The following is a 27897-nucleotide window of genomic DNA, read 5'->3' on the forward strand; positions in this document are numbered from 1 at the left end:
GTTCTCTGACATTTATCCTAACGATATGAGGCGGTCTTTGTGGAAAAAAAGCTTGTTTAGTGGACTAACTTTGCACTTGAAGGTTGCCCGTTCACTTACGTTTTAACAGGTCTGACGCTACTATGCACCCCGGCTGTATCTAGGCTAACGGCTAACATGCTAACTATTATTTCTATGTCACTAGTCACTTGAAACAAATTTAGGACGAAAGGAGACAGGTTGAAATAAACCGACATTTCCCTTTAACATGATTATTCTCTAATGGCTATAATCGGCCGATTAAATTAGCCGGCCGATAAATCGGTCGGGCCCTAGTTATCAGTGGTTATCAGCCTCGTAGAAATGGGTTAGAGGGGGGCTGCTACACCTACAAGTAGGTTTAAAAGGCTGTGTTCGACCCATTAAATGGCTGTGTTTGTTTTATGCAGCGACCTCTTGTGGCCGTAGTATTTATGATGGCAGCGAAGGAGAAAGTCAGGTGATGAAATTGCTCCCAATGACAACTGAAACCATCATTTAACGGGCTGATAACAGCCTTCTAAACCTTCTAGTTGGTTTAGCAGGCCCCTCCTAACCAGTTTCTATGAGGCAGATAACCACTGATAATGCCCATCCAATAAGACGATAACCTTTGTAATGGGTGTGTCATCATGATTATCTTGGCACAGAAGTCAAAGATGTGTGTACCAGGCAGGGGATGTCTAACGAAAGTAGCTATTGAGTTGAATTATGGGAACTAAAGCGTGCAGTGTTTCTGGAGCTGTGCCCATACAAATGAGCCTGTCTCTGCTTCAGCTTTGACTGTTCTTTTTTTTAAACTGTCTCTTTTAAGCCTCCCAACTTTGTGGAGGTGCAGCTCTAAATCGCTGGAGTACCCCTTTGAATCGGTGCTTAAACCGCTGTGGAGCAGTGATGATGCCTTATTTGCGTGAGAAGGCTACATGATGCAACTCACTGCAAGGAGACATTTGCATCCAGCCTGAAGCAAATGTTTTATTCAGGGTCTGACAAATATGTGAACTAATATCACACACGTTAAGAATATAGACGAGGGTGAAATTTTATCGGTATGAAGAATTGTGGCCAAACACCATTGTCAGAGGACGAGTCAACAGGACTAAATTGCTGTCAAATTGCAGCGTCCACTGTCATCAACACTGATTACAAAGCCAACCGTGTCATCCAACAGCTCTATCGCCAGTCCAATCAATGAAATTGCCTGCTGGCAGCACACAGCAGGACAGATGTGGGTGATGTGAGCCGGGTGAGCTGCACTAGAAAGAGCCCACGGGTGGGATATTTCTCTGGGATGTCAGGGGATGTACAGTAAATATGGGAGGGATTTATTGGTTACCGGCAGGCTGCTGTGACGTGGAACCACCCAGAAGATTAGTGTTATGGCCACACATCACTCACTGTATAGAAATTATAATCTACATGCATCTGTATGGACAGAGTGAGGGAGTATTAAAGGGACAAATGTTGCCACTGCACGCTAAAATGTGGTTTTATTATTATATATTTTACTGATGTACACGTTGATGCACTGTTCAGTTTAAACTTTACTGCTCCTGCACATGTACATGAATCTTCAGATATATTCTTCCAGCCATGGCAGATTATGAGACACTGGGCCCCTGGGCACAGATATGCAGAAGGCCCCACCACCTCTCCGACACAGGAGCAAGACACACAGAGTTAGTGGTGTAGTCATTTTATGTGTCCTTGTGGTTGTTTTGTGGTTTTTTGAAATGGCTGTTTGGGTCTCTGTGGGGTACTTTTGTGTCTTATTGAGGTGATTATGTGTCTTTCTTGTTTGATGTCTCTTTGTAGTCATTATGTCTGTCCTTGTGGTTGTTTTGTGTGTTTCTGAGGTCGATTCGGTCTCACTGAGGTAATTTTGTGTCATATTGAGATAATTTTTTGTCTCTCTGAGGTAATTTTGTGTCTTATTGGGGTAATTTTGTGTATCTTTGTGGTATTTTTTTTGTCTCTTTGAGGTAATTTTGTGTCTTACTGGGGTAATTTTGTGCATCATTGAGGTAATTTTGTGTCCTTTTGAGGTGATTTTTTGTCTTTTTGAGGTAATTTTGTGTCTCTCTGAGGTAATTTTGTGTCTCTCTAAGGTAATTTTGTGTCCCCAAGTTGACCTTGTGTCTTACTGGGGTAATTTTGTGTCCTTTTGAGGTAATTTTTTGTCTTTCTGAGGATTTTTGTGTCCCTCTGTGGTAATTTTGTGTCTTACTGGGGTAATTTTGTGCATCATTGAGGTAATTTTGTGTCCTTTTGAGGTGATTTTTTGTCTTATTGAGGTAATTTTGTGTCTCTCTGAGCTAATTTTGTGTCCCCGAGTTGACCTTGTGTTTTACTGGGGTAATTTTGTGTCCCTCTGAGGTAATTTTGTGTATCTTTGTGGTAATTTTGTGTCTCTCTGAGGTAATTTTGTGTCTTTCTGAGGTAATTTTGTGTCCCTGAGTTGACCTTGTGTCTTACTGGGGTAATTTTGTGTCTCTCTGAGGTAATTTCGTGTCTTTCTGAGGTAATTTTGTGTCTTATTGGGTTAATTTTGTGTCTCTCTGAGGTAATTTCGTGTCTTTCTGAGGTAATTTTGTGTCTTATTGGGTTAATTTTGTGTCTCCCTGAGGTAATTTTGTGTATCTTTGAGGTGATTATATGTTTTCTTGTTTGTTTGATGTCTCTTTGTAGTCATTTTGTCTGTCCTTGTGGTTGCTTTGTGTCTTTTGTAGTCCTCTCTCTGAGGTGTTTTTGTGTCTTATGGGGGTCATTTTCTGTCACCTTGTGGTTGCTTTTTGTCTTTTTGTAGTCGTTAGGGTCTCTCTAAGGTAATTTTTTTGGTCTTATTGAGGTAATCTTCAAGGTAGTTGTGGGTCTCTTTAAGGTAATGTGTCTTTTTGGTTGCTTTGTGTTGCTTTGTGGTTGTTTCTTTCTCCTTGTGGTTGTGTTTTTCCTCTTTGTAGTCATTCTATGTCTCTTTGTAGCTGTTTTGTCTGTTTTTGTAGTTATTTGGTGTCTGTTTGCAGTTTCTTTGCATCTCTCAGTGGCCTTTTGTGCCTCTTATTGGTGGGTATGTGTAAATTTGACATTTGATCAATCAATTCATGCTTCTGTGTGCAATTTGTATTTATTGTGCATAGCCAACTGAGCTACAAGTTCCAACATATCTTATCAGTGTGTGTGTATATGTGTATGTGTCTGTGTTGCATCCAGCCCTCCACCCAAGCCCCGGCATGCCACCTCAAATCATGTGTGAGAAAAGACGGGAGCCATCAGATGAATTAAAATCTGTTGCTCCTCCTTTTTCTCCTCCTCACCCCCCTCCTCCATGCAGGCTTACGCATCCTCACCTCGGCCAATCCGGCAGCCGGGAGAGGAGAGCAGAGAAGGGGGGGAAGGAGGGAGAAGGAGGGGCAGGACCAGCAGCCTCCGGGGCTGGCGGCCCATCGTTCTTGTCACAGCTGGGAGGGGAGGATGGGAGGGATGGAGGGAGGAGGAGAGAAGAGAGGGGGATGGAGAGGGAGGAGGTAATCCAATGAGACACAGAGAGGAGAGGCAGTGCGAGGGCAACGCCTCACAGCACCGGGAATCTCTCTCTATCTCCATCTCTCTCTCTCTCTCTCTCTCTCTCTTCCCCCCTCCTCTGTCTCTGAAGCGTAAAAAAACCACAGGACTCTCATCTCCCATTCAGTCTCCTCTGTTTGTGGCTGAGGGCTGCTCTCACATTTTTAAGCCTCTCTTTGCCCCACACTTCAAAATTCTCCTCCAGTTCTTCCTAATTCTGCTTCTCCACCTGCTGAAGGATGAATTGATGACAACAAAGCGGGATTATTTTTTTTGTCACTTCTGCAGCATCTTTCACTGGAGTCATCTTTGTTCTTGTGCTCACAGCTGCTGAGTGTACACTGGCTGCTTGTGGGGAAATAGGTTAGTGTGCCTGTTCGGTGCCGGGCAGCAGAGGTGATTGAATGTGCTGTACACGGAGGAGGCGAAGAAGAGGGGGATGCCTTGGTAGCGCTCTGTAACCCTGCGACCACTTGGGGAAAAGGTGACAGGGGATGCTGGCGCTGAACTCCGACCTTTAGCAAAAGTGTCAAATTCGGGACAGACAAAGAAAAAAGCAACAGACATTTTTTTTCTTCCATTTTTGTAGTCGCGGAGCAGGGCTGACCTGTGTGTCTGCTGCGTGGGGACACCATGGACATCAACCTTCAGTCGCACCGGTTTTACTTCCCCCAGATCTACTGTGCTGAACCGGGGGCACAGCCACAGCTCACTGAGTTCAAAGTCAGGTATGCTTGGAGGGTGGGAAAGGTGTTTTACGATCCTGAATGGTGGAGACACCCAGCTCTGATGTCTCCATTTGCTTTTGTCAGTATCAGGTGCCTTTAGGATCCACCCAAATATGTAGCATCATGATTGTGTTTTGCACAAGATCCCCAGCTGCATATGAAGCGTTTCTGTGTACGATGAGTGCTGCTGTGAGCGGCTGGTTGCCCTTGCAGGGGGATGGGGCTGCATGCTAATGTGTTAGCTAGCTGTGCAGAAAAGTGTGAGGCTCCTGGGAGAAGCAGAGGGCATTGATGGCCTACGGAGGAGCTTGCCAAGTTTGGACAGAGGGGTTGACAGTGCCGCAGTTGTGTCACATTTGCCACTCAGGGCCCCGTGGCCGCTGCAGCCCTCTTGTTCGCTGCCTCTGTGGCTCTTTTGTTCTCTGCCTCTCTCTTTCTTTTTTTTCTGCAGTCAGCGCCGAAAGTACTCAGGGTGGCTTGTTGCATCCACAGCCGACGCCTGCCCGTCATGGTCTCAGAGCGCTCAAAGACGCATGCTCAGATATGCAACAGCTTCCCTGCTCTTTGTCTAGATGAAATGTAATAGTGCCGGATGGAGCTGTTGCATTCAGGGGTGCAAGAAGTCGGACCCGACGCTGTTTGACACCCACATTAGAAAAATCACACAATTATTTCAGCTTCTCTTTCACCATCTGTCCGTGCATACATCCCCATACATCCATTCATCTTTGCATTCACGTTCTGAGATACCCTTGTAATCTTGTGTGCGATACGTTTGACGATGCCTCCTCTAACAGCTCTGATTAGTGCAGCTTTAAGGGACTCAGCCAGAGTTTTGCTTTACTAAGCAGCTTTTACTTTGGCCAGTGCTCTGGGCTGGAGCAGCTTTATGGGCCTACAGCGTGTCACTATCACGGCCTGGCCGAGCTCCCCGGTGGCTCCACAGGAGTCTGAGGGCGTTCACGGCTGGATGACATCACCAGGAGAAAGAAAGGGAAAGAAAGTGAGGCTGTATATGTGCACTGTTCATTTTCTTTATCCTGTGGCAACTCATCCACATCCACACTAATTTGCTTTTTTTTTCCCGCTACAGTTACGCCTAGCTTCCACACTACTCTGGCATTTTTTTAACCCCTGTATCGGAAATCTTTGAAAGCACTGCTGAACAGGTTTTAGCTGCGAAACTCCACGGTTGCATTTCAGTCTGGACAGATGGAAACGGAGACACAAACATTCAGATTTGCTTCCTGATTGGCTCTTATCAAGCTGTTTTCTCTTATGAATTTTGGACAATTAATGGGGAACCAGGTGCGGGCATTGTCTGGAGTTTTTCTTTCACACGTGTAGCGCACAGCAGGAGCTTGTCTTTGTCAGAAACGTTCTTACCTACTGGAAATACTCAGGTTTAGGTGAGGGGTGGGGCCTCGGTAGATACTGTCGTCCCGTAGCCAGTTCCTAATTTGGTCATAAACGTAGATTCTTCTGCTGTTACTTTTAATTTGTCTGACAATTCCTGCTTTGGCCGTTACTGACAGAAATTCCTGAATCTCGGGATCGGATCTCGGGATTTGAGTCAGCCGTATCTGAGTAAGTCCCGAGATTCTCCCAAAGCTCGGGATCTTCAAGTGTTTCAAATACATGGGCCGGACATGGCCGTCGAAGGGACCGGGGAGTGTCTGTCATCGTGTACTTCCTAGAGCACCTCCTCTTTTTGCATTCTTGATGGGAATGGAAATAGAGTGGCGCTGGTTGTTGATCAAAGGTCCATAGGTGTAAAGCAGAAAGCCCTCCAAACATTTTCGTTGCCATCTCTGTGTAAATAGTCCCGCTTTTTCACCCTCGGATGATTGTTTTCTAATGGTTTTGCATGAGCCACACGATAGAAACATCATCAACACGTTCACTAGTTCGCTGTGAATTCTCCAGACAATGACCTGCTCTGTTCGTGGGCTCAATCAGATATTACACGGACTTTGTACAAGAGAGCTGGTGGAATAAAGTCCGTTTTGTGTCCGGTTCAACTGACTCAGATACAGCTCCCTGTTAGCCCTGTGATAGTCTGGGACCTGTCCAGGATGTACCCTGCCTCTCACCCAATGCCAGCTGGGATAGGCTCCAGCCCCCCCGCAACCCCTGACAGGATAAGCGGTTACGGAAAATGAATTTATGAATGAACATGCAGTTCCTCTGGGTAATATCTACATAATTTCAGGTTTGCAGTGCATGTGTAACGGAGGCTTCAGTCACGATACGTCAACTCAAAACATTATATCTCGGTCTACTTACCCTTTGTGATTTCATCCTTCTTGTGTGGTTACTCTTTTTCCCAACGTCATGGCGTCCTCTGGCAATACCGCTCTTGGCATGTACCGCTCTGATATGTCACAGTATCAGCCTTGCAACAACTCCTAATCTGTTTACCGCTGGCTTGACAGGCTTATACTCATGTGTTACTTTAAGGACCAGTTCCACCTCTTTGTTGGTCCAAGCAAAGAAATCTCTGGTCTTGCTTTTGGCCCTCTCTGTAGAAAGACAATCTGCTTCCTGCTTACATCAGTGTGCACATGCCCAGTGTACGTGAATGGTTATGTGATATGTGTTTAAGTTGGTTAATATGGACAACGATTCATTCTAAAACGGTGATGGAACACTTGTGTGTTTTAAAACCCGTAATGAGCCCAGGTTAATATTTCACTCTCTGGTCAGAGCTTTGCTTGCAAAGTGTTTTAAGCCTAATAAACAATTTAACAGTTTCGATCCACAGCGGTCTCACATGAATGTCCCTCTGTAGAACGTCCACATCAGCAAACATCAGGAAATGTCAGCAAATATCAGCGTTTGATGTGTCTGTGCAAACTGCAGCCTTAATGAAAAAAACACGACAGTCTCGCACATTTCTGGCTGCGCCTCACACCTCTCCTCTCCTTCGCTGGAAGAGGGACTCGTAAGGGAGGGACACCGACACCCACACACACAAACCCTGCGTGCATTTGCGGAGATTAAAGAGGTTTAAAGTGTAACATGTTTTCACAAAACCAATCCAGGCCTTTAAGCAATATTAATGTTTCACAAATCAGATTTTATGCAATGAATACTCACTTTAAAAAAATGCGCATTACTGAACAGACTGCTGTATCTATTTCTGAGCAGATTAATCACCAGTCATATTTTTCCTGGCTGTTAAAGTTAGCTCAGCTGACTGTAACCAGGAAATGGATCCAACTACACAGTCGCATTGAGAACCATATTATTAGCAAGGTGAGCTCATTAGAGCTGAGTGAGAGGGAAGAAGGAGGAGAGAGATTGGAGATAGAAAAATGAAAAATCAAGAGAGACGGAGAGGAGAAGGAGAGAGGGAGAGGAGGGGAATGAGATGAGAGAAAATAAGAGACCAGGAGGGAGACAGAGGGGGGGATGGTGAGAAAAGCAAAGCTAAGCAAAAGGAGGAGAGAGTGGATTGTAAATGTGAGAGAGGAAACAGTCAGACGGATGGAGGTGGAATTAGAGGAGAAAGGAGGAGCCGGCTGTGTGATTGTGGAGGAAATACAAAAGAAAATATGTCTGATGATGGTTTCTGGAGGGGTTTTAGGTGTGGCAGACGCTTTGCGAGGGATGCTGGGATATTAGCTCCAGCCTAGGCTCCATGGTGACTGAAGCAGGCACAGTATATAGCCAGATAACCATGACAACCAGTGCTGGCCAATCCATGAGAGCATACAGACATGTACGGCAACATGTATGCTCAGAAATGCGCAAACAGACCTTCTGCTTCAGTTCCTCCTCAAGCTCCAAGCAGAAACACAACCTTCATGGTGATGTGTGATGGCTCTATGCTGTCTTTGCTCTGAAGATCCAGTGCAGTGATATTTATTTAAAAAAGGTTTCAAGAGCGCTTCTTTATTTCACTTTTTGATTGCCCACCTAATATTAGCTCAGTGAGCAAAGTGTCTTTTTTGTTGGCCTCATGTCTTATTTTCATTGGCAAAAACAGGAATGAAGACAAATCTCAATAATTGAAATTGAGACCACAGAAAAGACTGTTGTTGTAAGCTCACTGACCCAGCGGTAACCTAGGGCTAGAAAATTAAGTAAATTCATAAGTGCCAAAACCTGCGGTTCCTTGAGCGGCCACGTGAGGCTGGGTCCAAAGGTGAGTCAGTCCTCAAAGACCCACATGTTAAAATGCTCAACTTTACCATAGAAATAAACACGTTTACAGCCTGGTGCAAAAAACAAATTTGTCCATTCATGACAGCTTTTTATGTGACACACACATTTACATTTTATTAAGGCTTACAGTTAAGCATAATCAAGGGTGTGGCTGCTTTGAGTTTGCAATGCCATATTGTGTTGAATGAGGAGGAAATTTGTCCCAAAGCTTGCTGCTGTGTTTATCCCCTACACCTTGATGAAGGGTGCTTCATTCAGCTGTAAAGGTGACTGCAAACGGAGTTAAATTCTATGACCGAGTGGAAATGGGTATAGGGTCTGGTTTTGAAAAGGCCCATGGTCACTTCTGGCTCCACAAACACAAAATGGCGCCAGCTGAAATTCTGAACTCGAGGCTTTACAATACATGCGTTTACGTGGAGCCATGTATTCCTTTTGCATTCAGGTAGGAAGCCTACCTAAAGAAAATCAAATCGGGTGCACAGGGGTGGAATATTCCTTTTCAGAACCCGAATGGAAGAATTTTTCTGTCTTGTATGCACCTCCTACCCAATTCCAGCCATTCCATTCTTTCTGCACATGCTCGTTTCCTTGCCCTTCTGGTGCGATGACGTAGCGCGCATAGCAACGGGCTGAGATAGAGCAGTCGGACTCATTGCACTAACTGGTCTCCATTCGCCACAGCACGGTCTTCTATCTCCCTTCTCCTCCTCAACAGACGAAGCATTAGCAGAACAAGGTTGTTGTTGTACTGCTGCTTCAAGAATATAAGCAAAACAAGCCTGAAAAAGGCACTAAGAAGTGTTTTCTTCCAATAAACGTAAACACGTAACATCTACCCCGCCCCCTATCCAATCAGAAACCTTCCCTGCCCCAAACCTTGCGCGGACCCGAATAAAGGCGATTAAACTGATCTCCCGTGTAAACCCTCATTCAGAATGAATATTTCTCATGTAAACTACCTGGAAAAACTTTAATTCTGAATGATTTCATTCAGATTTATTTCATTCTGAATAAGAAGCCATCATGTAACCGCACCCATTGTAAGTCCATAAACCAATAGGTGACGTCACGGTAGCTACGTTCATTATTTTATACAATCTGTGGTTTTAACCAGCGGCTGACAATGACAAATTACTACTGCGTGCTGAAGCTAGCTGCTCATTATTAGCCATTAGCCATTGCTCCCTTCAGCTGATATCAACCACACACTGATATATGTCTTTCTGTGCGGAAACATTAGTAAAGCAAGCATTAGCCTACACTAGGAGGCAGTAAGTGTTGGTTTAATTTGACTGTTATCTTTCCATAAAGTCCTGTGAAACACAAGTTAGAGTGTCTTTAGCTTCTCTTACTGAGACGTATTCCTAGTGAAACATATTTGAGTGGTGATCACACAGAAATGAGACGCTAGAGATGCGGACGCTTCAAATATGCTTGAAACGCTGGAAGTGCTTATTCAATGCACGCTAGCTACTGGCGTCTGACGCTCAAAAAAGTTGAAAATATTTTAACTTGTCAGTGTCTACGCGCGTCTAAAAACGCGCCTCTAAAAAGAAGCATCTACAAAAACGCGCATCTAAAAAGATGCCGGAAAAACGCGCGTCTAAAAAGACGCTTGAACGCTGGTCAGATGCGCCGTATCTTAGGAAAACAATGGTTTTACTGGCGTCGCGTTTCTAGCTTCTTCTAAGAGTGATTTAAATCAGGCTGGACTTAGAGTTTAACTTGATGCAGAGTAACAAGAGATGGTTGGTTCATCACACACCTCCCTCGCCATTACATCCGAAAGACGACGAGAGAGAGGTGAATGAATTAGACGTTCGCCACATTGTTTTGGAAATGCAAACAAAGATTTTGCCGACTGATATCCAGACACTCTCTCTTCCCGTCTTTCTTTCCATGCTCTTGCTCTGTTAGGTAGCTACTAAACCCACAAACGGTGAAGTGTGTTTTATACGCCTGGTGTGGCCAGTTAGTCAATCAAAGAGTCATTTGATCGGATTAACTTTTGTAAACACCCCTGAGTGCAGGATGAGTCATCACACATTGAAACCGTTTTACCTGGTTTTAAACAAAGAAAAGATGTAAAAGATTTTTCTGGAAAAATGTACCTTCATTTCATGAGGACTTTACAGGTATGCCATGCAGGAATTGTCAGTCACTGACTGTAAATACATCATTCAAACTTGACCCCTCCTCCATACACTGCTTGTACAAACACTGCAAACTACTGTTGTGGGAATGTTACAATTGTTGTAATGGAAAAGTAAGCTAACTAAGCTAACTGCAGGCACCTTCCTGTCCAACAGAACACGGACCTACTCCATGTCGCTTTCCATCCCCATCCTCTCCTTCAGTGCCCATCAGCCCAACCCCAGATTCACTTTCATTTTTGAACAACCTGCATCCACTTGGTATTTGTGTTTTCTTGGTTTGTAGTCTAGATTTTCGTAGCTTTCTTTAGGATGAGTGATGCTTCAGTCTCCTACCTAGTCGCTACCTCTTTATAAAGTCCTGCCCCACCTGCAGACTGTTACTGGGTGGTGGCTACTCACCCAGGAACAACCCGACGTCACTGAAATAAGAAAATACAGGCAGAGGGCAGTCTCTCTGCAGATAAATACACCACCACACACTTCTAGTGGGTCATAAGTGATGATTGAGATGGATTACTTTTGTACACGTCTGTACATTTTTTAAAGAAGATCTTGCATAGTGTACCTTTAACCTTGACCACGCCATTCTTTCCTCACCTTAACCAAGAGGTGTTCATAACCATACCTTCCCCATAGCAGTGGCAGGTCAGAAAACAGTCAGGAATCATTTTTGTAGCTAACAGTCACAGTCAACAACAGAATGAGCAAGATTCTCTTAACGTTACCTCCAAAAGGTGATGAGAAGGTTGCTTTTTTCTTACGTGTGCTTGAATCAACTTTGAGTCTCTGACCTCTCTCTCGTCAGAAAATAGGATTTCAGTTGTGCTAATTCTCCCCTTCAGCTCACGCACGTCTTATTCACCTTAAAAGCCTTTTACTTAAACCCAAGAGTTGCTGTAATGTACATTATTGCTCGAGGATTACGTCTCGGGATGATGGAAGGGCTCTCTGTTTTTCAGGATTCCCAGTGGAGACTACATGTCTGTATTATTCCCTCAGTGCACCGTGGCCTGACAGATTAGAGACGGACTCCACCGCACACGCATGTCAAACATAAGAAAGCCCTGCTGGAAATTTGTGAAATATTCTGGGTCACTGAATCCACTGACTGATGATCTGCGGCACAAATAGGAACCACATGTCGACCACGAAACTGTGTGTGGTTTCACGAGAGGACGAGTCGGCCAATTACAGCTGCCTGTGAGTGAGTGAGACTATCAGCTCCCACTGTAGTCTGCGACAGAGAGCACTTAACCTAATGGCCCTCAGCAAACGCTCCACTGTAAAATGGATCACATGTAAACACGTCTGCCTTGAGTGTGTGTTTGTGCATATGTTTGTGTGTGAGGCTCGGCAGTAAGTAGCAGCAGTTAAATGGCATCATGGGGGAGAGAGAGCGCAGCCTCGGGGCATCTCCACAGCTTCCTCTCCTCCTTCCCTTCACTCTCACCTCCCTCCTTCTTTTCTTCCAGCGATGAGGACGCGTTTCTTGTAGATGCTCCAGCTATGCTCTCACCTACAGCCTTTGCTCTGCTGGGAAATTTTTTCCCCTCTGCCAAATGGAGACGCATGCATTTTTTAAAGCCACCCCCGCTCTCTGCTGTGCTCCCTATCTCCTATATCTCTCTGCCTCCTCGATTTATCTTCCTGCCACTGTCTTAATTTGTCTTCCCGGCTCTTTGATTTATCTCTGTCCCTTCTTTTCCCCCTCTCGTTTTCTCCCTCTCAGCATGGGGTCCGAGCGTCTCTGTCCGACCATTTGATTCGTTGGCTCATGCCTGGGTTGACTGGGAGGACGATTGACCTCCCTACATGCGTACGCGCAGTCAAGTTTGATCCCTTTAATATGTTTACAGTAGCACATAGCTCCAGCTGGAGGTAGACGAGGGCGATTATTAAACATTCCAGCAAATGCTCATTAAGATCAAGATTCCCATGAACAACAAAGCAGACAGGAATGTCTGGCTCCTTGGTGGACCTGAAGCGTTTAATGCCACACATGAAACAGAAATGAAATGTCCTTGAAAGAAATAGTTTGACAATTTCAGAAATAGACTTGTTTGCTTTCTTGCTGAGAGTAAGATGAGAAGATTGATACCACTCTGGTGTCTGTTAAATATAAAACTGGAGCCAAGAGATGCTGAGCTTAGTTTAACAGAAAGCTCGGGGGCAAGAACAGCTAACCTGGCTCTGTCCAAAGATGAAAGATCTAACAGCACCTCTAAAGCTCACTAATTAACACGTTATATCTTAAAGGGACAACTTATCCTAAATCAAAAATACATATTTTTCCTTTTACCTGTAGAGCTATTTAGCAATCTAGACTGTCCCCCAGCAAGGATGGGGGACGTGATGAGTTTACAAAGAGTCAAAAGCTTCTATATTAGGGGTCGTCACAACAATTTCGTGTAGGAACTATTTTCTTTCCACTGAGCTACACCCGCCAACCATATCACCCCGTGGAAACAAGCAGGCATCTACTGCTAGCTCACCCAGCACCTCTTAGCTAGTTAACGTTACAGCCCAGCCACGGAGGACACCATTAACATTTTTTCACAAGCATGAACCTCTTGTCGATGAGTAGATGCACACTTCCCTCTGCAAGGTGATACAGTTGGTGGGTGTAGTTTAGTAGTATGAAAATAGTTCCCACATAAAACCGCTCAAAACAAACAAACAGTTCTGAGGACTTTCTGGGATGTTTTGCTTGGGTTTGGTTCAGGTTCGGCCCACTTAACATGCTGCTGTGTTGTGCTATGGCCTATTCAAGTGCTGGAATTTGTTATTTACGTGACAACGCCTGAATGCAACACAGGCTCTGCTCCAGTTGAGTGTGTGTGCTGTGCTGTGTAACAGCAGCCTTTTGATGGTCATTTACACACTGTCCATAACAATAAGTCGGGCTCAGGTCGGCTCAGGTCGGGTTCAGACTTAAAAATCAGAAAGGCTGTCAGGTTCGGGCCGGGCTCAGTTATAAATGTCTCAAACTCGAGTCGAATTTGGTTAGGAAAATGCGGCCCAAGCCGGGGTCATCCCTATGTTTCCCGGGTTCTATGTTCCCCGCTTACCACCCAAAAAGGTTCTATGTTTTCCGCTTACTGAAAAAAAGGTTCTATGTTACATAGCAATTGCATTAATATGTTGTTTTAACATCTCTAAACACACACAACAGAACATAATGGGGAGAAATTACAATCAGAAACTTACACTTTGGGTGATCTGTGGTGGACAATCTGGGCAAATATATCCTTTCCAGAAGGTTTTTTAATCCAGCCGTTAAATGCAGTGTTTCAGTCAGTGCAGATTTCTTCGAGCAGCCAAAGACCAATTGGTGGCAAGATAGTTATCTACCAGTGTCCGTAAAGAAAAGAATAATTATCATGGCCGAAATAAAGATAAATAAGCTGTTAAGTGCAGCGTTTTTTCGGGAACTCTGTTCATTAAATCCACCATGATTATTTATTAGTTTTGTGATAAAAATGCGTCTATGTTGTTGATCACGGATGTTGATATCAACTGTTCCGTTTGGTCCTTCGACCAATCAGATACTCAGATTTCTTCCTCTCTTGTTTTTATGACGGAAGAAGCGTCAGGAGCAGCCAAAGACCACCTGGTGGCAAGATAGTTATCTACCAGTGTCCGTAAAGGAAAGAATATTGATCATGGCCGAAATAAAGATAAATAAATATGTACAGTTAATGCGTTTCCCCGCTTGCTTATGGGAACAGGGAAACATGTTTCCTGCCTTTTTTGGATAAGCGGGGAACATAGAACCTTTTTTTTAGTAAGCGGGAAACATAGAACCCTTTTTGGTTGAGGGGGGAACATAGAACCCTGGAAACATAGAACCTTTTTTGTAGGGTTAAGTGGGGAACATAGAACCCTGGAAACATAGAACCTTTTTTGCAGAGTTAAGTGGGGAACATAGAACCCGGGAAACATAGATACGTTCACCCCAAGCCACGCTCCAACAAGAACCACATACCTTCAAGGGCTTTCATTCTGTTTGCTTTCACACCACTGATAGGAACGCTAAAGGGACGTACCGTAAGCCAGCTGGGGTTTGGTATAGTACCGTTACTTTTATTTTGATGAAATTGGGTTTTATTTCTGCCATCGCATATATGCTAAGTCAAGGCTGGACTTCACTGTCGACCATTTGTATGTATTTTTTTCCACATATGTTTGTTATGAGCGGTGCTGCATTGGCCATGTTCGACCAGTCAGTGTACACTGGCATCATTCAAGGCTCCTCTTGTGCTTGAAGTCTACCCACTCTAGAATAGGAGCTAAAAAATAGTGTTCTAAGAATTGATTGTTCCAGTTTGTACCGTGGAAACACGACAAAAGCGGCACTCTTAGAACTATCAAAAGGTTCCCCTGGTCCGAATATGCCCAAGGTCTGTGGATTTTCTTGAGTAGATGACTTCTAAAGAGAGATACTGCTGTGGAGTTTTTCAATTGTATTTTTGGCTCTTTGAGCTCCACAAGCTGAGTGCCATCTAGTTCCATTATATTGGAGAGAAGGCAGACATCTCTACGGACATATTTTATCTCCAACACTCTGCAACTCACACCAAAACAATCTAGGCTGATAAGTAGCACCACAGGAGGTTGTAGAAGCTAACCAGTTGGCTGTAGCAGATTTAACTTACAAATATGTATCAATGATCTCATCGAACTCTCGGCAAGAATGCCAAAATAATGTGATCTTATCTTAAATGTGGAATTCTTGCTTTAAGACGACCCTCATGCACCTGCAGGATTCAAATCCCATCTGCATGCACCTCATCAAACATCAGCCACGTGTCAGGTTGCACTGAGTTCACTGCAGATTAACATGTTTGTTTAGGGCTGCAGTCAACTCATCAGGGATCTATTGACCATGTGTTGTCTGTGCCGATGCGTCTGTTATGTCAGAGGATTTGGCCGTCTTTGCAGAGACATAAAGGACCATCCGAAGTCTAAATCCTCTGCTGCTGAGTCTCTCAGTTATTTTCCACTCTCTTCTGTCTCTCTGATATAAGCCGAGCGGGGTCAGACAGTCCTTTCTTTAATTTCAATTGTTCTGCCTGCCGTCTTCTCTCAGTGATGAGTTAGGAGGGAACACGACGATGTCAGGACAGCAGTTGAGAGTTAAGACCATCCAGTGTGAGCTTGCCAGAACTAGTAGACCTTGCAGACATTTTGCTGACGTGACACCCGTTTATGACCTTTTAGATTTTGTACATATGGCTTGAAACCACTGACAGACATTAAAACATCCTCCCTCAATCCACTAACACACCACTTAAACTCTTCTTAATCGTAAAGCAACATTATCGTATCCATCACACTTGATAATACACGCATTTATTGGCTAAACGTAGGAGCACCTGATCTCACATTAAACCTCTTGATTCTGCCCTCCTCTAACAAGATCTCCCGCTGCTGTGCTGCTTTTTCAGAGTCTCAGCATTAGCGCTGCGGGTTGAGGAAACTCTTAAATGCTTTATGCGATCATGCGGAGCAGCAGTAAAAGAAACCTCATACTTGCACTCTCTCTTCGCTGGCTTTCAGCTGGAATTAAACCATAAATTCAAACCTGCTTTATGACACTGGGACGTGTTTTTATTCCTTTTGGCCGTCCCGTCTGACCTCTGTGGACTGTCAGAGAAGTTTAACGCTTTATTAGCGGTTTGAAAAGAGAACAACAAAACCCCCCAAAGCAAGGCAACATGTACAGTAGACAAAGCAAATGGTTATAAAGATGCTTTATGGTCTGTGGAGTCTGTAGTGTCTGCCTTGGAGGCGTTGGGACAGCAGCGAGAGCTCATACAATATTCCATAGCATTGAATACATATGGATGCAAACGCCCGTGTTAATACACAGCTGCAGCCACGTGTGACACGTCTTTGACGATGAGAGGATGAGACAGGATATTGTGTAGTAACGCTGCAGAGACAGTGGGGTCTGTAATTAAAGAGCAGAGCGTCTGAAGGCTTATGTTGATGTTTTTTTAATTCATCTCTCACTGCTCATTCATGTTTTCTTCACAGCCATATTTTCTAGGCCAAGCGAATATTCCACTCCAGTTGTCATGCCAACAGATTAGCGTGCTCTTGCATGGTCTCAGCGGTCGGCAATAGGGTAGAGTGTGTGTGTATGTGTGTGTGGCGTCTTCTCTGCAGGGTCTCCAGGCTCTGGCATGCATTCAAATACACACAGGCTGAGCACACTCAAGTTCATACACACACACACACACACACACACACACACACTCAGACTGTTTGATTAGCATGTTTTGAATAACATTCATAGCAGACTTCACAATACATAAAAGTGTTCAGCATCAGAAATAAGGAAGTTTTTTAAGTCCTGTAAGTCTGATGATGGTTAGAAAACAGGGCAAAATGCAAATATGTTTGCGGGTGTGAAATTATTACCAAAGAATATACATGTATTTATGTTTATTTATAGCTTATGGTTAGATATTGTATTTCCCCACCTTCCCTGTCTGTCTCAGGTTGAGTGAAGCGCCAGGAAGTGCTTGTAAATTGCTCAGAGATTTCAGTATCATGCCGGCTTTACACCAGATTAGTTTTTAAGCAGTTCATCTTTCATCACCACGTTCCCCTCGCTTTGAAATAACACAGCTGACCTGTGGAGGCTGACAGCAGGCTGAGGTGACAAAATCTAAAATGTAAAGTTTTTATGCAAATACAGTTTATCTTTATAGATTATATTGATGCCGAATTGACAAGAATGCTGTCGACATATGATGACTTTTATTTTATGTTTCTAGAGTTGTGTGTTTTTACAGACACATAAGGATTTGTTAAAATATCATATTTCTTAAATGGAGTTTGGCGTAATATGCAGGAGTAGGGTGGGAAATAATCTCAAAAGGAATCTAGTCTTGCAAATAGTGACCCTGCAAGATGCCCCGTCTGTGCAAAATATTGCAGTCTATGACTAAAAACTCACACTGTCTTTAGATATAGAGAATGTTGGACTTAAGTCTTTCTAAAGTCTGCTAGTGTTTGGTAGGCATTAGTTGCCCAGTAGCTCTGAACTCACAAACTTTGATGATGTTACAAAAACTCAAACAAGTCAGGAAACATCATTAAAGGGTCAGCGTTAAAACTGCTGCTTAAATGTCAGTGTGTCGAACAGCCAGAAACTCAAACTGCCGAGTGCCGACTAGTTTCAGATCTCTGCAAGTTGATTTTTCCTCAGCTCATGAGCTAAAACCAGTCACAAATTTCATTGTTTTAAACAAGTCTGCAGCCGTAATGGCTCTGTTAGACTGTAGCAACACATGGCTTTCAGGTGAATGCCAATATAGGCGGTCTAACACGCAGCAGGCATGTTTACCACGTTCATCATCTTAGTGTAACTTTTGCAAAGTAGCACTAAACACAAATAACAGCTGAGGCTGATGGACATGTCATTTTGCATGTATTTAAACCAACCAAGGTAGAGTTTTCCACACATTCATGTATTTGTGGTGGCCGCCACATATTAATTTTCTAATTTTGAAGCTGGACTGTTCATAAGGAGCACTGTTGGAAAAGATGTATAGTTCGGTTATCAGTGTCACTTTTGGAACACAGAGCGTATTCTGGGCACAGACAGAGCAGCATAACACCAGGTGCGTTGAAAGTGAAACTTAACCATTAATTCATTCACATAGAAATTGAACGCAACATTTCTTAGAACAACAGCACTCTCATGTTAGTGTTGTCCATCATTTTGTCAACCTGCTATAGATGAAACCGGCTGTCAATCTGGTCCGATCAGGTCTGATCAGTCTGACCATAAACTCATTGACTGATCAATTCTCCACCCTGTGACTGAAATGATGAAGGAGCAGTGTCCACCAAAGCAGCATATTTTTTGAATGCTTTGCAATGGGTGTGCCATGTATTTACGTTGCAGTAGAAACAACAGCGATGAACTAGGCATGTATTCTGCGCTGACTTGAAGAGTTGAAAAATGTTAAACTTTGGGTAAAATGCTGCACTCGTCAGTGTCACTTCAGCTGTTGAATCACAGTGGAGGAGGGACAGATAACCTACCACGAAGACAAACTGTCACATCTGACATGTACAAGTGGCAATAATGGAAAAGAAATCTGTTAATATACTGTATCTATACTTTGTTTCCTCTCTTCAGCCCACATCGACCGGTGGGTCCATCATCTCTCCCTGCATGCCTTCCCCTCATCCAAAGCAAGCACTGTCCCTTGTGATGACATTTTGATTTCTGTGGATATTCTCTATCATAGCAACCAGAGGCAACCAAATCATCTGAAAAAGGCTGCACCTCCAAAGCTTCAAGCTGGGCGTTTCCTATCCTACGCCTGGCATTTTCAGCTTGGACAAAAAGACTTTGGTGGACACAGGGACTAAGAGTTTTTCCTGCCCTGCGTTCACGGACCAGCAGGGACACACACATTTAAAGAAACAGAAGGTTTGCTGTTAGGATCAGTCACCCTCATAGTGGCGCTAGAGGTAAAATCAGGGGATTATTAAAAGTCATTAGGATTTATCCTCTGAAAACCTTAAATGTCTGAACCAATTTTCATGGCAGTCCTTGTTGAGATATTGAGCCTGAACCAAAGTGGCGGACACTCGGCCATCTACATGACCTTAAACATGCACAAACACTGGCATGTCTGTTTAAAATTTTCTGGCTGTAACATGTTGAAAGAAAACGTCCCTGCGACGGTGTCAGTGAACTAAACCAGTGCACAGTTTGGTAGAGTGGCTTGCACAATAGCCTGCAAAAATTGGGCCAGAGAGAGATGATTTAAAACTCTGGGTCCACAGAGATGAAGCTTAAAAACCGCCGTTCTATTTTGGTCCTAATATGCAGTGTCATATCCAACAATAATAGCCATTACTGAGTCACACTACAGCTTTCCCATGAACCACTCCTTCATCGTGAGTGTGGAGGACTGATGACCGGCTCCTCCGTCAGGTCACAAGATGGTCTGTCCTTGACTGTAAACATTTACACAAGCACACAGTGAGTGCGTCTGATTTGCACACTTATAAAACGTGTAACCTCATTCAGCCAAGGCCAGTTATTTTTAGACTTTTCCTTTGCAAGTGGAGCCGTTCAGTTTGTTTTATAACTGTTTGTATTAGAGCCGGCAGGCTGTTTGAAAGTCTGCTGTCAGCGCGGGCCCATTTTTCTCTCCTCTGAGTCTTCTGTCTCTTTTCACTCCCCCTGCTTCACTTTTTTCCACCTCCCCCCCCTTCACCACCAAAACCTCAAATACGCAAGCAAGCAAGCTGCTTATGTAACTGGCCTGCAAACCGGCCTGACAGTTTACTTTCTTCTACACCATTTTTCACAGATACATTCATAAACATGCTTCCACTCATAAACATGCAGGGATTTATACCACGGGACAGAAGCATGAGCACGCACGCACTGTGATGCTGTCCTTATTCATGCGGCTCCCCTTTATAGGAATAAATTAGATTATTTTTTAGAAAATATCAAACCATAATTTTACTCACATATACTGCTGAAGACAGATGAGCTGCATAATGTAGATTTCTGTATTATTTTAAATGTATAAATATGAAATAATGTGCAGGTAGGCTGAAGGACAGAGGGCATTTTTTAACATGAGTCTACTTTGAGTCAGTTTTTACACCGAATTTGCACCATTAAGGTTTTAATATATGACCACATAAATAAAGTTATAATCAGAGATGTTTTCTACTGTTTCAGACAAGGTAGTTTTTCAAAATTAGAACTCATCATTTGCATCTTTTTCAGCCGCAGTGCAAGAAAATCTATGCTGAGCAGTTTTGTCCTGCAGAGCTCAACTGACCTGAGTAAATATTCCTAACAGGTTGGATTGACTTTATGTAAATTCCCACATTCCTGCTCCATGCTCATTATATTTAAACTGAGGGTTTATTTAAAGTGCGGTTCGTTGGCCAGGTGTGAACACAGCAATCACACTCAGGTGTGCACCAAAACAACCGGACCCAGACCTTCTTGAAGAGGTGGTCTCAGTCTGGTTCCAAACAAACTCTGGTGCGGTTCATTTGTGGTGAGAAGGTGTTTCGACCTGAATGTGAAGCAACTGCAGTCACATGACACATTGTTTGGGTTAAACATGAGCATGTTACAGTCCTGGAGGATTATTAATGTGCACCTCCTCCTGTACTGCCTTAATATGCACATTCAGCACATCCAATGCATCAAAACATTGTTTTCTAGTTGGAGCCGCGCCTCGTTTTCAAACTGTATGGTTTGACTAAAATGAACAATGACAGCAATATAGTCCACGATGAGCAGCGCTAAAATCAACCTGCGTAGTTGTCCCTCCATTGTGACATTAGAAAGTGTCACATTTATCTTGCAAGTGTACTCTTCTTCAACGTTTGCTTTACTTCCTGGATTTTTCCCACATGGAAATTCTGACCAATCAAGAGCAGCTTTCTCACACAAGGCATTTGATCTGGTCCTCTTGTAAATGCTGCCGTGAGAACACGAACCAACTCTAGGCAATTATACAACTTTGGAACAACATGAGTCCCTGATTCAGACCAAAGGAGACGACTCTAGGACTGAGAGCAGCCTCAGTTGACAGTATTACACTGTAAGTTGAGGGCAGTATTATAAAGTGTTAGCGAAGTTTGTTAAGCTTAAGGAATAGTTGAGGTTAGGATTGGAACAGAAAACATTTAACAAGAAATAGCTTATTTGCTCTATTTAAAAAAATCCATTCATCCATCCATTTTCATCCACTTATCAGGGGCCACATCGCAGGAGCAGAGGGCAAAGCAAAGCACCAAAGACGTCCCTCTCCTTAGCAATGCTTTCAAGCTCCTCCTGGAGGACCCCAAGGCGTTGCTAGACCAGATGAGACACGTGTTCTGCCTGTTCTGGGTCTGCCCCGGGGCCTCCTACCAGTGGGATGTGCCCAGAACACCTTTAAGTGGAGGCAACCAGGAAGCATCCCAATCAGATGCCCGAACCACCTCAACTGACCCCTTTCGACGTGAAGGAGCAGCGGCTCTACTCCGAGCTCCCTCCGGATGTCCGAGCTCCTCCCCCTATCTCTAAGGCTGAGCCCAGACACCCCACAGAGGAAACTCATTTTAGCTGCTTGTACCTGTGATCTCATTCTTTCGGTCACTACCCAGAGCTCATGACCATAGGTGAGGGTTGGGACATAGATGGATCAGTATATCGAAAGCTTTGCCTTCCGGCTCAGCTCCCTCTTCACCACGACAGTCTGGCGCAGCACCGGCATCACTGCAGAAGCCGCACGATCCATCTCACGCTCTATCGTACCCTCACTCGTGAACAAGACCCTGAGATACTTGAACTCCTTTGCTTGAGACAGTAACTCTCTCCCAACACAGAGGGGGCAATGCACTGTTTTAAACTATAATCTTTTAAAACGAGTCCTTCTTGCTGCCTGCTTCTAGTGGAGTCCCATCCACAGCCCTTGTTGTGGAATATTTCATGTGCAGAGAATACATTTGCATATCAAAACTTTTTGATCATTTTGCAAAGTTTCAGGAGAACGAGCTGCCTGAACATTTTTGCAGAGCAAACAGGGCTGACATCCAACACAGCAGGCTCTGGTTTCACAGAAAGTGCAGCAGCAGCAGCAACTGGGACAAACTCTCTCTGTCAGTGCTCGCGCATCTTCCCTGAAGTAACGCTCGACGAGTGTTTGTTCGGAGGCTCAGATGGGAGCAGAAATTAATGTCATTTAACCAAAGTTCTCATTATGCCAACTGGCCCCTGTGGTTAGATTGTCGGTTTATCACAATTTATCCCATTTTCTATGAAAGCTGTGGTTTAGCTCGGGCTCAGGCTCATTGCTAATGTAGCTCTGCCCTGGCACGCTTATAAATGTTTAAGCTGTCAGCTGTTCTTCTCTCTGCTTTATGCAGCTTTGATGTTTCATGCAGATGATGCTCACACACACACACACACACACACACACACACACACAGAAGTTTCATTGTGCACCCTTTTTGGCCAGTTTGCAGGCAGCGGATTCTCTGTCGTTTTTCCTCTTGTCTTAGAAAACAGAGAACATTTTGTAAAGACAAAAAGACAAACAATTTGTGGTGACGATTGTTCTGCCAGCGAGCTCTCGGGATTTGGCTGCTCTCTGTAAGCAGCTGGCTGCGGGACACAAAGACACTTTATATGATCTGCCCTCCTCCTCTTTCACTGAGCCACAAACCCAAAGAAATCTTTATTACTTAAAGGTTTACAGTGATGACGAGGAGTTAATCAGCATCAGTCATGGAGAAAAATAAAGATTTTTAAACTACTGGGCTGAAAATCATCCTGAAGACATCCTGAACTGATTTACTTGTTATTCACCTGCAGGGACTTCATGTCCTTAAACTGCGACAGGAGAGAATGAACCAGACTCAAAGTCAGAGACTGCTGAGCCACCAGAACGGCAGACAGTGATATTAGCCAGGAATGTTGGAGCTAAATCTTAGAGTCTGGAAATATATTGAAGCTGCACGGCTACTCTCAAGGTCGCTGCTGCAGCGTGTAATGATTGTATCGAGGCTAAGAGGAAGGGATTGTTGTTTTTTACATGAGAGGCAACAAATCGTAGAGGAGAATACAATATTTGGTTTGCAAATGACGTCTGTGCCAGTTTAGTCTTTCATTATGGTATAATTATGTTTATAGTCCTATATATTCATATGTAGCAGGCAGCTGTGGAGAGTTTCAGTCTATTTTCCTGATATAATGTCATTTCAGGGCGTGCAGGCTCCGTGTTGCTCTGATTTTCATCTTGTCGCTGTTTCTGTTGCTGTCGTTGGTGGTGCGTCATCAGGAGGTTTACTACGTATTAACCTTGTTCTGGCTTCAGCAGCATCACTGGATAAGCTAATCCATCAAATCAGTTTAGGACATTTTGATCTCTCGGTGACGGCCTCTGCTGCCCACTGGCATGTTTCCACCCAGGGACAATATTGTCAGTCAGAATGTTTGATTTTGTTCGGGTTGTATTTTCTCTGTCATCGTAAACTGCTGAAACTGACATCAGGAGTTAGATTGAGGCAGGTGGTCTGTGGTGTTGGTGGGATATTGTATAACAGAATGTATGGGTACCAGTTTTGTTATTATGCTCTGTTTGCATCTGTTAATGTCTTTAATATTTAGACTCTTTCTGATGTAAGCTCTGTTTGGTCCTTAAAGGCGCTGTATGTAAGAATGTGGCCAAAACGGTTACTGCACTCAAATTCAAAATACTGCCGCGAGTCGTGTCCGCCCCCCCTCCCCTACAGATTCGAGGTTGCTGCTCTGTTTTGAATTGCTGCGTTGTGCTCTGGCGTCCGGCAAAAATGGAAGTCCTGCGTATTTGTTGCGGAGGGCTCCGGAGTGCTGCAGCTGAGACGGAGCCGGAACGCAGCACAGCCGCAGCTGGTGGAAACACACAAATTGACTAGAACTGAATCCTATCGGCTCCGCTGCCGTGCCGGAGCGCAGACACAACCAGCACGCATCTGGTGGAAATTGGGGGTGATTTGTTTGCCCACGGGTGGCTGCCGTGGCAGGGCTGCGTCGCCGCGTCCTTGATCTTCGGTTTTCTAGCGGACTGTTCGAGCAAGTCCGGCTTCTCTGCTGCTGCCGTGATACAGCAGAGGAGGAGCCAGCTGCTAATGCTATGTACCGGGACACTGCTAATGCTGCTTGCCGTGCTGCTAACGTTTGTTTCTCAGTGGGGTCGATGACCCACCTGCATATGGGCTACAATGTATGATCGAAAATGAATAACAGTTGAAAGTATTCGAAATGTCCATCCCCGTCTAGCTATGATGCTAGTTAGCCAACTTTGGCTAAAGCTTACCTGTCGAGGAGAAGAGTAGCCACTTCGACATCCAATTTCAAATTCTTCACCACTTTCAACCGTCTCCACCGTTCACAAGCATCTCCTATATAGACCCTCGCTTTGCCTTGAGTTTTGTCTTGGTGTTTTTGGGAATCACAACAAGGTCGTTTGGGTTTAGTCACACTGTTAGCCATTGTAGCTCAGTCGTAACTGTAACTGATGCTGAGACTCTACTGACTGTGTGACTGGTAGACGGCAGTGGGTGGCGCAACAGGCCAAAACACAAATTCAAAACATAAACATGATTTGCAGACCGTAATTTTTTTTTTAAATGCAAATATTCTGGCTGTACTATTATTGTCGGTGAGATCAGTATGTTATATGAACATTATTCCTTAGTCTCTGTGACATATTAGGAGGATTTTACAACTATTTGCTTTAGATTTCTTACATATAGCTCCTTTAAGTCAGTGCTAACCTTCATAAAACAGTCCAGTCATAAATCATGAGGTTAGATGTCACTCAAAGGAACACTTCACCCACAAAATGACCATTTGCATATCAGTTACTCACCTGCACTATTGTTGAATCTGTGAAGCAAACTTTGTTTTTCTTGCATGATTCCAAGATTAAGATAAAATCCAAAAACGTAGCAAATTGGGAAGTACTCAGCATATGACTGGATATATGAGACATGGAATGATGATAAATGTGCGCTCATGACCGTGTATGTGCACGTACTTACACAGAAGGTGCAGGAAAACTGCTCAGACGTAGTTACATCAGAGATTCCATCAGCCGTTAGTCCAAAGAATGTGCGCTCCGTTGCCTCAGACCCAATTTGTCTCTGGAGTTCATGTGCCAAAGTTTTTTAATATTTCACTTTGAATGATGTCAGACTTCTAGTTGTCTCTTTGCCAAAGCCACTCACATCCCCATGGCAAAATATAAGTCTGCTTATCTTCTGCTTCGTCATTAGCTGCCATAAAACTCCATCTTGTTATTTAAGGTGTCCTTTATTAAAATAAAATCTGTCTCTCTCTAAAATAAAAATATTCTGGGGGAGATTGTTTTGCAGCAGTTGCTTTCCAACGTAGGTAAGAATGGAAATATAAAATATGTTTTGTTTTTATCTCAGCAGTGTCTGCCAAATTTCCACGTGCAAACAGTTTAACCTTCAGTATCATCACTGCCAAGAGAGAAGAGCCCAAACATGACAGTATCAGTCACACTGCTGGTTTCTGTGGTGTCACAGTGTCAACAGATGTGCCTCCCAGACACCAAGTGTGTCGCCTTTGCTGTGCAGGAACGTGAAATGCACAACACCACGACCTTTGAACTCCACTCTGGCAAAAGGACACAGTGTGCTCTCTGCAGAAACGTATTTGAGCAGAGTTGGAGACGCAAAATTGTCACGTGCAGGTTTGCAGGTAAAACTGAATCAGAAACCACCAACTGCAACTGACGTAAAATGTGAGGAGAAATTATTTCCTTCATGCAGCTTTTTCAGCTTTTTAAAAAATAATTCATTGCAAGCCTTGGTTTGTTTTCATCAAATCACATCTCACCCCCAACTTGTCAAACACAGATGCTTAGTCAGTGGTCCTCGGCATCAGATACCAACACACTGACCCATCCTTTAGCTGCGGTGTGAGATGCACCTGGTGGCAGCATTTTTTGACACTCTGAGCAACTGCCATAGTATAAAGAGTGAGAAAGTCTGCATGTGATGGATAAATCAAACAAATCTGGACTTTCACCTGGGAGACTGCTGTTTATGTCTCGTGTGAAACCAAAAGTCAGTTGAGTAATTTTACTAACAATTTAGTGTGTAGCATACTATGATAGTGATGCATAGAAATGGACTACACCTATATAGCACCTCTGTAGTCATCCTACCACTCAAAGTGTTTTTTACACTACGCCTGACACTGACATCGGGAGCAATTTGGGTCCAGTATGCTCAAGGATACTTCGACATGCAGACTGGAGGAGCTGGGGATCGAACAGCTGATCTTCTGATTAGTGGACAACCCGCTCTACAAAAAGAAGGGTGTTCAACAGTGGCGGCTGCTGGTCTTTCAAACAGGGGAAGCTCACTTTAAGTTTACATCATAGAATTTGTCATAGTGTAGCGAGGCAGTGACTTATAAAAGGAGCATTTAATTGAAGCTGTTTTTCAACCACACTCATGCCATAGAACCACAGCAACACACACCTCAAAGTTTTTCAGATGGGTTTAAACACCTGGGGCCTCATTTATAAAGCTTGCTTACGCGCAAAGGTTGTGATTTATAAAAATAAACTTGGCGGGAGAATGTGTGCACCTGTAAGCAAACTCTGAGTCATGCGTGTGCACATTTTGGAGACACTGAGAAGTGGCGACGCAGACGGCGAGGTGAAGTGGAGTCAGATTTTTATTGATGTCTCACACAAATTTAATGTCACGCTATATCCACCTTAGATCCACGTTATCATTGAAATTAAATCCAGCAGCCTTATTTTGCGCTTGGAGTGAGTGATAATTGTTTCATAAAAACGTTGTAAAATCCAACTCAAATCCTGAATTGAAATTCTTTCTAAATACGTATTTAATCCGCACTGCCTCTAACGTCTCATTGTCCACTCTGTGAGCGCAGGAGGGGGAGAGGATGGCGCGACTGCATGGAATATATTTATTTATTTAGCTAAATATTTCCAGTGCATTTATCATGTCTCGAAATACAGCCATTAAGCACAACCGTTACACTCATTTCATCAGCCCTACTTAGACATTTGCTGTTCATGACAAAACCAGCAAGAAGAAATGTGTTCGCCTATTACACTTTCATCTTTGAATTGTATTTCAAATTACACGTTGTATTTTGGGACAGGGATACCACTGGTTCATGCTGTAATTCAGGCCGGGAGTCTGATCAGACTAATTGCCATAAACATATAAATACTGCGGTGACCCTCGTGCGTAATTGCGTAAGATGGCACTGGCACATCCTCCTTTTTGCCTCCACCTTTAATGAATGTGATTCTTTATGTCGCACATCAATGTCAAACATCCTCAGATTTAAAAGCAACACATTAACTACATGTTGGTAAAGGAGTAGAAGTATTTGGTGTACCTTTAGATCAGACTGATGTGTTGCCACTTTTTTTTGCTTTCTTTTATTAGTGATCCCGCTGCTGTGGCCACCAAATAAAATCTTTCTTCAGTCCTTCACCTCCCGTTAAAGGGTCTCTAGCTCAGTCTCGGAGAAATTCCGTTTATTGGTTGGTTTTTCACACCTGTCGCCGTGACTCACAACGAGAGAACACTCGCATCCCAGCTTATTTATATGCAGATTGCATTCATGAGGTGATTTGTATGACCATTTATGGTTGAACTAGGGCGTGTAGAGGGCGGAATATGAGGCGGATCTGGGTGCGCACAACTCC

General features: G+C 43.8%; 1 protein-coding gene across 4 annotated transcripts in view; it reads left to right on the plus strand.

The window, feature by feature from the left end:
* evlb (Enah/Vasp-like b) overlaps positions 1-27897 on the plus strand; it is an 88656-nt gene that overhangs the window by 17955 nt on the left and 42804 nt on the right. For 2 of the 4 annotated variants that reach the window (XM_050058166.1, XM_050058168.1), the window contains exon 1: positions 3531-4307. The exons of 1 other annotated variant lie outside the window; for it this stretch is intronic. In XM_050058166.1, coding sequence (XP_049914123.1) covers positions 4213-4307 — 95 coding nt within the window. In that variant the 5' untranslated portion in view covers positions 3531-4212. Of the gene's footprint in view, positions 1-3530; positions 4308-27897 lie in introns of those variants that run through there. One more of the 4 variants, XM_050058167.1, reaches the window with a different exon arrangement.

This window comes from Epinephelus moara, chromosome 12 (assembly GCF_006386435.1).
Source record: "Epinephelus moara isolate mb chromosome 12, YSFRI_EMoa_1.0, whole genome shotgun sequence".
NCBI lineage: Eukaryota > Metazoa > Chordata > Actinopteri > Perciformes > Serranidae > Epinephelus > Epinephelus moara.